The 12,417-nt window shown below is 40.1% G+C and overlaps 1 protein-coding gene across 1 annotated transcript in view; it reads left to right on the top strand.

The window, feature by feature from the left end:
- EPB41L5 (erythrocyte membrane protein band 4.1 like 5) overlaps positions 1-12,008 on the top strand; it is a 55,691-nt gene extending 43,683 nt beyond the window's left edge. Inside the window, exons 20-26 of the mRNA XM_081852725.1 lie at positions 1,099-1,160; positions 2,730-2,843; positions 4,442-4,535; positions 5,712-5,789; positions 6,693-6,734; positions 7,504-7,637; positions 8,253-12,008. Of these exons, the coding sequence (XP_081708851.1) occupies positions 1,099-1,160; positions 2,730-2,843; positions 4,442-4,535; positions 5,712-5,789; positions 6,693-6,734; positions 7,504-7,637; positions 8,253-8,310 (582 nt within the window). The 3' untranslated portion in view covers positions 8,311-12,008. The remainder of the gene's footprint in view (positions 1-1,098; positions 1,161-2,729; positions 2,844-4,441; positions 4,536-5,711; positions 5,790-6,692; positions 6,735-7,503; positions 7,638-8,252) is intronic.
- Positions 12,009-12,417: the final 409 nt, after the last annotated feature.

Consider the following 12,417-nt stretch of genomic DNA (forward strand, 5'->3'; position numbering starts at 1 on the left):
GCTGTAATCCAAGCGTTTGCCACTGTGATCAGTAAATGCACATTTCTGCAGTATTTTATTTGAGTGACTTAGATCTTGCTAATATTCCTTGTGCCTGGTATGCAGATATTTTTTGTGGCTCCAGTTTTTGGAAACCTAAGAAAATCCTGAGGGTGAAACTAATCTCTGTCATCTTGCGCCCTCCCACTTTCTGTCTGTGGCTCTCATAGAATATTGAAGAGTAAAGCTTTCCATTGTATATGGCGTGCAGACTTTTTCTTAGCAAGTGGGAGAAAACCATACTTTGGCCCCTCACACCTTTCCACATGGTAGTGTAGTATTTTTCTTCTTTGCTGCTCCCCCATTATAAGTCACAGATGCTGCCACATAAAAAGTTGCTGCATTCTCTAATTCTCATTTCCAAAGCTGTCATTTTAATATTACTCAGGAAATTATATTTAACAGGCGCATTGTAGGATTCAGAGCCCAACTTGACTTTCAGATCACAAGTGATTGAATACGAATAAGTACTTGGGGTCATAACTTGATGTGCTCATGCTATACAGAAGCAACAAAGTGAGATATCTCTGAATGCTAAGCAGGCTACAAGATACAGTATGGTTTTCTATCTCAGTATCCGTTCTGTGCAGCCTGGCTCCCTTCTGGTTTTGAAAGTGTAATAGTAATACTTTTGTTATTCAGGGCATTTGGAGATAGCTATGGGGAGTGAGTGATTTGTATCTGCCTGTTTTTGATGCAACTATTTTGACCTTGCTGTGTGGTTGGTGTTTTGTTTTTGTTTTGTTTTTTGTCTTTCTTACTTTTATTGTGGAGCTTAGTATTATACTTATTTTGTATTGTAAACCACTTTAGAAACCCTAAAAAGATGCAAAGGTGGTGTTTAAATTTTAAAATAAATATGTATTGGGATACGTTGCCCATGTAAAATGGGACTGTTTCAGTTCTGATCATTAGAACTCTATTCTTTTTCCTTTTCACAGTAAGCATGTAGCCTGTCCTTGACCTGTTGCAGAGGAATGGCCTTGCTTTTTATAAAATCATAAATCTCTGCAAAATTCTCAGTTTCTGAAGTGTTCTGTTATGTCTCTTTTCTTTCAGGTCATGAGGGAGGACAGCATGTCCGGCAATAAGAACACCAACCTTCAAGATGCTGCTGGCAGGTATAGGCACTGAGGGTGAATTGTGCTGAGGGATTCAGGTATAACTACGCTCATGGCAGTGTGGGCAGTTTGCTTCAGTTACTCTGTGAATCAAGAAGCCACATGGGAAAGGTTCCCATAAAATTTGAATTGGACTACTATTTCTGTTGTTATCATGTATGCTTAATTTACAAGTAGGCTTGACTGCTTGTCCCTTGAATTTATGAACCCAATGAAAGTGCTTAGCCCTTTAAAGAGAGAGAGAGATTACTTTTCCTCATTACTAGATTGGGAACCTGAGAGAGGGAGGATATCACCACCTGGCCTGCAGATCAAATGCAAGTATATGGAGGGTAGAGGAATTCCCATGGCTTAGTGTCACTTCTTGGCCTCCCTTCTGAGAGAGGCAGAAAAGGAATTAGTTTCAGTGCACTGGTGTGTGATGTAAATGCCATGGGAAGTCCTGGCACCAGCAACTCTTGGCTTCCCGCAGGCTAAGGATTTGCAAAGATTTCTGTCTGCTAAATTGGTACTAGATTGGGTGCATAAGATCATAAGGTGGAAAGAGAGGTGGAATTCTGCAATTCTCTAATCTTGCACAGCTCCAGTGTAGAATTCAGTATCCTGAGAATGTTCGCTTTAGCTTTAAAATACTCTGTTTCTATCCACTCAGGCTGTGGGGATCTGTTTGGATGCATGTCGACAATTATATGAGTGTGGCATTTTTATTCCACCTTGCATAGAAAGCTGTCTTATACCAAAACACAGTGTTTTCCTGTGTAGCCTAGTATTACCTATTGTGATTTAACAGCAGCTGCCCAGGGTCTCAGGCTGAGATACCTCCCCTGCTATTGGATTCTTCTAGCTGGAGATGTCAGGAATTCAACCAGAAATCACCTCTATGTGCTCCCACCACTGAGCTGTAGTTTCTCTAAGATGTTCAGGGCGGTGCTACCTTTATTGTCAGAACAATCCTCTGAGGCAGGCTAGGCCAAGCACGTGTGACTGGCCCAGGGCCACACAGGAAGCTTCGTCACTAAGAGGAGATGTGAGCTTGGTTTTCCCTGGTCATAATTGAATACTGCTCAACTCTGCTATACGTATAGCTCTCTCGAATGTGTAATCTTTCCCTCTGTTGTCTAGCAGAAGTGTAAAAAATTGCACAAAATAAATTTGTTCCTGGTATATTTATATACAGTCAACTTTATTTCATTTGCTCATACTTACTTCTCCCAGCTTCTAGCAGAATTATGCTTTATTGAAATCGACATTGCACTAAAGCCTTGGGCGCATGGTTGAAAATAGCCTAAAGCAGTGTTTCCCAAATATGGGTCTCCAGCTGCTTTTAGACTACAACTCCCATCATCCCTGACCACTGGTTCTGCCTAGCTAGGAATGTTGGGAGTTGTAGTCCCAACAACAGCTGGAGACCCAAGTTTGAGAAGACTGGCCTGCACCTTGGCTTTTTATTGCTAATGCAAAGGTTTGTTCACTGGAGAATAGTGGCAAAGGTGGTATGATTTATATATATGAGATCTTAGAATTCCTGTGACATGCTCATAGTCAAACTTTTGGGTCTGGTTTGTTCAGGAGCATTCTTCTGTCTGGAAAAGTTCAGAACAGCCCTCTGAGAGCCCACAGCCCCGTGTTCCAGGAGTCGAGAGAGAGGCTGAAAGTGATTCCTATCTCCAATGCCTTCATTCCGTAAGTCCTCTGGGAAGGGAGTATTCTTAAGGCAGGGAAACAGCAGGAAGATTGCATAGAGATTAAGTCTAGGAAAGAATAAAACAGCTCAGCATTTGAGTGGCTCACTCAGTTAATCCTAGCAATTTCTAGCCAGGTTAGTCATTTTGCTTGTCTGCCAGAAACCCAGGAACAATTAGTATGGTTTATTTATTCACAGTCTAAACAATCAATACCAGAGGAACAGAACTCAACCTCTTAGTGGAGTGCTTCCTCTGGGACACTGTTGCGGTCCATCCAGCCCCATAACAGTGTTACCATCCTATTTATAACACAAAATCAATACGAGAAATAATTTTTAAAGGCATTATAAATTCAGTTTTGCATTTCTTCACAGCCTTTTCACTTGTGGCACCCCGAATTTGGAGCAACCTTCCATCACTGTATGCTTTAAGAAAAACAATGAAAATAGTTTTATTTCTGTGAGTTTTTTCTGGGAAATTGTTCTTTTTCATGGATTCCACCACATCTACTGCTCTGAAATTTGATTGTAGCTACTCCTGGATTTTTGTTTATTATCCACCTTTATGCAGAAAAGTGGATAAAAAGCCTTAGGAATAAAATAAAATCTTAAACTCCCTCAGCTTTCTGAAGAGGACCAGTATTGTTTCAGCTGTAGCCCTGCACTACTTAGTAAAGGGCAATATCTAAAGATAAAAGATTGTGGTGGTGTGCTTCAGGGCATATTAGAATTGCTTTATTCTAGCTGCATCATTGCTTACTTCCATGGAAACCAATATGCTAATGAAGAGTCTTCGTATCTTTACTAATTGAGTTCTCTCATACATTCACTGAATACTCTTCTCATGGCTTATGGTTGGAATTATAACCAACTCTGCTGTGCCCCTAATTTGCTCATTTTTGTTTTGTTTTGTTTCTAAACCATTAGTCCTTTATTTAATAACATGGTCCTTGCTGAGTTTGCAAAAGGCAAAGGGTTCCTCTCTGTCCTCCCCTTCCTCCTGCCTTTTTACTGAGTGATACAAATTTTTACACCCTGTAAACCCAGAGAACGGTCACATCTGAGGTTTCACTGCTGGGAGGAAAAGAATCATTTGCGCATAAGAAGGAATGAAATGATTGAATGCGAGAGAATGTAAAAATACAGTATCTATTAAGACAGTTGTATGAAACCACGGCGATTATCAGTCTTTTCATGACTTCATATGTTAAATAGATCTCTGAAAGCATTGTTGCCATATAGATTGTCCTTTTTGCATGTGCCTGAGAGTGGACAGAGCTTTTGGCATCCACTTATCTGGCCATTACTTGGATTCCTGTAAAGGAGTGTGTGCTGAATACTCTGGAATAATGTCTTTTTGCAGCCATCTGTCCACAGCACAATACATTTTAGGGGGCTTGCCTGAGGCAGCAGGTGCTAAGATGCTGTCGTTCACATGACAAAAGACTTCAAAGGCACCCTTTGCTCCCAGGCAATAATCTTTTCTTTGCCATGAGGCACAGTGATCATTTGTCATGTCTTCAGATTGTTTGTGAAGAGCAACACTGGTTATTTTGCACATGCTGTGCATGATGGTGGACGTGTTTTCATCTTGCAGGAATGAATTAAATGAGGATAATGCTGCCTCTAGCCCTGAGGATTCTTTGAGTCCTCCTAATCTGGCTCCTACAGAGGAGGCTGCTATTGTAAAGGTATGTTGTATCATTGTGGGGACTAGTGGGTTTTCCTGCGTGAGTCAGTTACAATTGCAGCACAGAAGAGTAGGGGCTGCATACAAAACACTTAGTTGTGCATTGAAACATGCAGCAACATTCCTTTTCTAACTGCAGCGTTTCTTGATTCACCCAGAGACTTTGGCTTTGTTCAAGTATACCATTAAGCCATAGCTAAACATTACTGTGTGTATGAACTGTATGCACTCCCCTTCTTGTCTCTCTCTTATTCAGGGAAAGCCACAAGAAGATTGGGTGCATCTACTTCTGTTTCTAGCTAACTGCAGTTTATTATGTATGAACTCCGGGACAAACCATGGTTCGTGTTATCTATGGTTTATTGAAACAAGTCAACTTCAGATTGTAGCAATTTTGACTTACTTGTTTCAGTAAACCACAGTGCTAATCATTGAACTTCCAATCTCCTCCTCTTGGCTGTGTCAAGGGAAGAGGGTTCAAGCCCAAGGCTCATGCAAGAAACTCATAAGAACATAAGAAGAGCCTGCTGGATCAGACCAAAGTCGCATCTGGTCCAGCATTCTGTTCTTACAGTGGCCACCCATATGTGTATCAGCAGCCCACAAGCAGGAACGGAGCACAACAGCACTCTCTACACTTGCAATCCCCAGCAAAGAGAGGCATATTGTATTCTGACAGTGGAGGTGGAAACAATAGCTATTGTGGCTATTAACCATTGGTACCTTTATCCTCCACTGATTCACCAAAATGTTTTAAGCCACCCAAGTTGGTGGCCATCTCTTCCTCTTGTGGGAGCAGATTCCATAGTTTAGCTGTGCACTGCGTGATGTTTAAAATTACGGACAAACTAGGATTTTGAAAGCCTTCCATAAAAGTCACTATTCTCTCAAACTGAAGAGCTTGTGTATAGGAAACCTTCTTTACATGTGGTTTGAGCTTCCCATTGCATGCAGTTTAGGGTAGCAACAGTGGGATTCTTTGCTACTGTATTTTATTGTTTCAGTGGCTTAATGAAAAGTGTATTCTTGCATACCAAACCAACATATAAGAGGAAAAGATTCACAAACTTCATCCTCACAACTTGCAGCTTTTTCAAAAGTGGATGAGATAGTAGGGGGGGAAACCAGCAGTTCCACCCGGTGACAGATTATAATTTAATTAACTTGTGTTTTGCAGAACTCTCCAGAGGACTTAGAAATTTTGTTAACATCACAGGCAGAGAATCTAATTGACTTTACAGAAGCCATGCCTCGGGTAAGAGTGGAAATTAAATGGAACTCAATGATTTCATTGTGCTGTTGATAATTTTAGAAGGAAAACATGATTGATTTATGCTTCCATCATTTGCACACAAGGCATCTGTAGTTCCAGTTGATACTTGTCTAAGCTGGTTTCTCATGTAATTCTCTTCTAAGTGAGCCTTTGGGCTAGTTGAGTTACATTAGAATACTGTACTACATGTTCATGCAAGCAAAATTCTGGACTCTGTGCAAGTCCTGCCTAGGCAGTAAATTTTTTTTCTGTCAGCCCATGACCCTCCTTTCTTACTGGTATCTTTAAAACCTTCCTTTGAGCCAAACAAGGATCTGACAGAACACAATGTCTACACGTGGTGAATGTTAAGAGAACTGTTGAGAATTACATTACATGCAAACCAATGGAAGGAATGAGTCCCACTGCAGCTGGGTGGTTTTGGAATAATTTTCTGATATGAGCTTGCTTCATTTTAAGAAATCTGATACAACTATTCTGTGATTAGTACTTAGAGTAGAACCCACTCTCCTGATTCTCCATGAGTGAAGAAACAAGCCATCTGTCTGCTCTCTTGGCTTCCCTAGGCTCCTTTGGAGAATAGGGTGCCACCATTCATTCATTTCCTTTTCTGCCAGGGATTTAAGGCCATGGTTAGTCTCTTCAACCTCAGTGATGTATAGAGAATGTGGCTACCTCTTGGGATAGCCTTTCTTCTAGCCCTAGGCATTTTGAGGAGGGGCTACCAGTGACACTGCCTGTGCTGCTGTTCAGCTATGTGATCTCTTTGATGTAATGAGGTGATATAAGAGAGGGGAGAGCAGTGGAGAGCCTTAGGAGAGCAATAGACAAACACTTCCTATGTCTTTCTGTGTTTCTAAGATCGTTTTTGCTTCTGGGTTTTAGGTGTCTTCACCACCAACAGTTTTGCCCAGGTGGTTGGTGCCAGTAAGTATATTCACTAATTCTTAAAAGTGATATATATGCTTTTATTTTTAAGCATTCATTCAGGTGATTGTTTAAAAATAACTCACGTCTAACCAATAGTAACAGTAACTGAACAGTATATTTTAACCTGAATCGTGGAAGTCCCTTTAAAAAAAAGAAAAGGCTTTACTATGGTTCTGTGCAATAAATTTCTCAAAACCCATCACTTATATTGCATTGCACTGAAGAGTAAAAACTGCTTTTGCCATTCTTGTTTCATCAGTGTTTCCTTTTAGTGTGACAGTTATGGTGCCTTGGGAGCCTAGCTCTACTCCAAAGCAGCTGTGCTTTCTCTATATTCAGGGTTTTCCTTCTAAAGTAGATGCTAGGGCAGTGGCAGGCAAGAGACAGTGACATTTCATCATCATGAGAGGACAACATCTGATGATGTGGGCAGCTCCTCTTACTCATCTTCACAATGCTGTCTTCTTCAGTGACCACAAATAACCCTTCCTGGCAAGTTCAGTATTTCCTTCCCCTGCCCTCCACCCTTGCAAATTGCCTCCATGACTTTTGTCATCCAGAGTTTGGAAATAAGCCCAGCTGGGAAAACCAAAACAAGGTTGGGGCACTTAGCCTTCTTCCAGCCCATCGGTCCACCTCTGTAAGCATCTCCCTGTAACTGCAGTATCTTGGCAAACACATTTTTGGGACCATGTACTTGAGGGAATACATGGACCAGGTTGCTTTGTGTGACCTTACTGACCTTCCTTTGGTTTTTGTTCTGTAGAGTGGACTGGTTTCCAATGGGCCTTTAGGGAATGATGTTGCCTTAGCTCTTAAGGCAGTGAAAGGCAGCACTGAGGCACTGACCATCTCTGCTGGCTCCCCACCTCCACTTTACTCACCCGAAATCACGCCCAGGTAAGTCTTTTCTCCTTGCTCCTACATTGGGTTAAGGGAATGCTATGCTACTTGAATTCTAATTTGAATTTTATTTTATTCCATGTTGGGGGGGGGGGGTTACTAGTCCAGTTCTCCTATTAAGCACTGGGAAGCACAATAATATTTTGCAATTCACTATTCTTTTACCAAGCGACTTTTACCAGTGGCTTTCTGTCAGTCTTTGGGGCTCAAATTTGTCAGTCTATGTAACTGCTGCTGCATTTCAAAGAAATGCATGTACTACTGGGGCATTTTGTCAGAAGTGAGCATTGTAGGCATTCCGCTTATCAGCATATGCACTTCACTGCAGATACTAGTAAAGTTTTATCATTGTTGGCTGTATGTAGCAAAGATGATTCTACTAATAGCGGACAGCTCTTAATTTGATCATTACAATATTTACCCTTGGTGTTTCCCATGTAAAATAACACTGCATTGGCTCTGATAGAATTACCTTACCTCGTTTGGAATTGTTTACTCTCCCATCAGGTTATTGAATTGATTGGCTGAGTTCATTCAGTTGCAGGACCCCTCTTCTGAGTAGGACCCTCCCCTTAAATCTCCCACACAGATTATGTGTTGCTTTCATTTCAGCCCTGCTGCAGAAGATGTTACAACAAGGCCGAAATGTTTACTTACCACTGAACTCTGAGCTTTGACAGAGTCTCATCTTCCTAGCCTCTGCAACGTGCTCCTGGAAAGGACTTAACCTGGAATTGACCCATGCTCAGACCATGGTTAAAGCAAAATGCCTGGCAGTTTTACTGTGGATTCATGCAACTGGAAATCTAGTATGAAGAGCTGCTGGGAAGCCTGAGCACCTTTTGTAAAGTACACTGGAACACATTCTGACGCGTAATGAAATCTGCAAGGTTTCCATCCATAGCAGTGCTTTTGTCTATAAAGCTCTTTGCTGCTTTAGGGGTGTAAATAAAGTCATCACTGTGATGAACGAGTTAGTAGTGGGGAGGATAGGAACTTCTAAGGCCACCTGCTGGTTGTTGCTATAAAAAGCAAGTAGTGCTAATGGTGTTTTTATAGAGCAAGCTCTTCTTTCTTAACATCTCCTTTGAATCTTCTTTTGTACTGATATCTGTCGAATGTTCTTGGCCTTAATCCACTTTCTAGACTTTGCACTTTTGCTTACCATGTATGAAAGAAACTGAATATGCAGCACCCCGATAGGTTACCCAACTGGCAGGTTCTGCTCTCTCTAGTCAAAGAGGCAAAGCAATTTTCTACCAAACACTTTTAGGCTACCATAGTGTGTGAGTGTAACTGTTCCACATTTTGTCCCATTCTCTATAACATGTGTCTAAAATACTGCTAGTGTGTAAACTTCTGCTGAAGAAGAGAGTCAGAATGGAAAGGCATGTTCCCTTGCAGCTTTTCACTGGCTTCTGTTTGGAAAGTTCCTTCCAACGAAACTGAAAATTGTTTTAAGGTATGTTCTATGAACTTGTCAATAGCTGATTTCTGTACTATAAGTACAGACTAATTGGAATTACTGCCTTTTTCCTATGTTCCACTACAATTTTTTTCTTCAAATGAGGTTGCAATTGGCAGGTTTTACATCTTGATTTTCTAGTCTTGTTCAGACACATTCCAGTAGTTCACCTATCTTCTTCAAATTAGACCAGTGAGTGGACATTTAGTGAGAGAGTCTCCCTCAGTATATTGAAGTGCTAATAGTTTTGGACTAGTGGGGAAATATTTTTCTACTACAAACTCAGGGAAATTGCTGTTCATTGGTGGAACTACGTGAATCCCAAGTTTAACTCATGCTTAGCATTTATTTATTTTTTTGTGGACCAGTTTCTCCGTGGGCATTGAGAGCAAACAATAAAACTTGGTAGGACACAGTTATTGGTTAGGACACGATTCTATTGTTAATGTTCAAAAAATAACTTTATTCTTTTGGTTTTCAAAAAAGACAAAAAAAGGAGAAATGTGATCATCTTTATCTTCCCAAAATGGCTCTCAACTTGCTGCCCAGTTGGAAGGGTAGGTTAAAAGAATTGGAGCAAGTTCTCTTAAACTTGATTTATTTAGTGTTGTATCTGTTTCAAGAAGCCATTTTATGGTGCAAGAAACCTTCCTTGTTTTGGTGGTGGGTTGACACAGGCTAATGAACCAATACACTATGAACAGCTTTATCACCCTTCCCTTTCCCCATTCTTTACTTGTTAATTGCTGCTTTTGAAATAAGAGCAGTTGCAATGCTTTTTATGTGTAGCATTGTGAGGACCAAGTTTCATGTTTAAAGTAGGCTCTGAGTGTAGATCTGAACATTTCACCTTTACCAGTAGCTGAACTCCTATCTGCAAGATGCATCAGACTAGCATTTGCCTTTGAGATATCCTTCATTACTATCAGCAAACTGGAGAGGAAACTGCCTAAACCATTTCAAACAATCTGGAGGTAAAATCCAAATCACCACATGAGTTTTATCAGTAATTTTAACAGAAGAGTGTATTTTAGATGCTACAGTAATTATTTTTTAATATACCCCCGATTACAAGAGAGTGGAAGTAGAAGAAAGGTTAATCAACGGTTTGCTATCTAGAATGTTAGTGAAACTTCATTGAGTTTCCTAGATTGCAGGTATAGCTAGTTTCTAAAATGTTGCATGTTAGGGTTGTTAGAGAATGATTACTTAACAACAAAATTTATGTTACTCTGCGTGATTTAGAGTCCTATGCAAGCCAAGCCAAAAACAAAGGAAAAATGGAGAGATGCTCAGATGTAAGAAATTGTTCTCATTTCCACTACTGTAAAATTCTGAGTTACTAGAAAGTCTTAGACTGCAATATTGCTGACCACTATAGCTATCAAATGTATTTTAAAAAATATATAGCCAAAATTGATTATTCATTTGACTGATGGAGGAATACTGTGCAAGACACAGATCTCATGATCTATATTTATATTTTATTTAACGGTGAACCTACATGTCTTGCAAAGTAGACAGTCTTTTTCCTAGAAACAAATGCCTATTCCTGTTCACAGTAAGAAACTGGGTGTGGTATATAGCCCTTGTTATTGCCATGCAGTTCATGATGAGATGTCATCAGTATTCAATGGTTGCGTTGTACAAAAGAAATAATGCTTATTGTGTCATGCAAACACTGTCATATGAAAGGTGCAGTTATCACAGAGGGAACTCAGTCTTTCATAAATGTAATATGTGTCAGTGGAGGTAAGCAGTAAAGTTGCTCACCTGAGCATTTGGCTATAAGACACTGGCTTTAGGGGTTAATTAAGGTTGACGGCATATTTGCAGATTACTGTTACCTGATGTTAGAAGGATTGTGCTGGTTGAGAGCAACCACCATATTGAGAAATGCTTGGAAAGTAGCTTTTGTTCTGCCTATTGCAGGGGTGTGGAACCTGGTGCCCTTTAGATGTTGCTGGACTACAAGTGAGACATCTGAAGAGCCACAAATTCCCCAACCCTGGCCCAATGCATGTAGAATTGTACTTTTGTTTACAGCAACTGCTCATAAACTAGTTTATGGGCTGACCATGCTTAGAGTTCATACATTTACCAAATGGCAATCCTATCTACATGCTAAAGGAATAAGTGCCAGCCTTGGCCTCCAGCTCCCCAAACCAGTAATGTGTGAAGCAACAGCTTTAGATGGAGTCCTATACATGTGTAAAGCCAATGGAGAATCATGCCTCTGTGTAGAGTCTGTAGACCACACATCTTGTATGTTACAGTACATGCACAGTAGAGTTTGTAAGGAGGCTCACTCCTATCTATCTATCTATCTATCTATCTGGTGAGCTAGACCTTGTGTTTCACTAGTGATTATGGCTATTTTGTTCTCTGGTGCAAACACTGAATAGCAACAGTCATCATCCTGGAGCAAAATGTTCAACTTTTTTCTAACTGTGAAATTGATGGACCTGGGGGAGGTATGGCATTCCGCATTCATCAGAGAATAGGGAGCATTCTACTGCAGCACCCCAGCAGAAAGGTTTGGTGACTGATTTGTTTATCCTCTTACTTCCCTCAACTGGACAAACTTACTTTAAAGTATGTAAGATTTATTATTTTGAGTTAGAGTATTTTGTTTGTTTTTTAAAAAATCACACCCACTAACTGCTGTATTTGTAATTCTTTTTAAATGATGTAGAGCTTGACACTAGCTCTGAGTATAACTTATTTGTTTTTTAAAGTATTATATATAAGGAACACTGTTTCATGATAACATATATAAACTGTGCTATACAATAACTGCACTGAACTGAACATCTGTATATGGGAACTGTGATTTGTAGTCCACTTGGAATCAGTCACAAACTGTTGTAGTTTATTTCTAAATATAACACAACTGTGCAAAATGACTGCCTCTACCTGTTTTTCTTTTACAATAATTTTGCAATGTGCAGACAATCTGCTTCATTCCTGTATTTTTGCCTATCCCTGGCAGCCCCCCTTGTCTTGGATGAAGTTCTGTGTTTCTCATACAGAACTGACAACACACTATTTTCTGCTGACCTCTCATATGAATGATAGCAAGTAATAGTTGCACCCAAGGAGAGAAGTTCAGTCTTAAGATTTCTACTCACAATTTTGTCTGGAAAGTGAATTAATTGACTTGCTGACCTAGAATTAGGCCTTAAATTTTATTCCAGAATCCATATTGCTTATTAGATCAACAAATTTGACCTCCACTTCATTCTAAAGGGGTACACTGATTCTTAAAAGTGTTTTCACATAATTGCTACAGGCAAAGTGCCACATTAAGTC

Source organism: Podarcis erhardii, assembly GCF_964252035.2.
Source record: "Podarcis erhardii genome assembly, chromosome: 1".
NCBI lineage: Eukaryota > Metazoa > Chordata > Lepidosauria > Squamata > Lacertidae > Podarcis > Podarcis erhardii.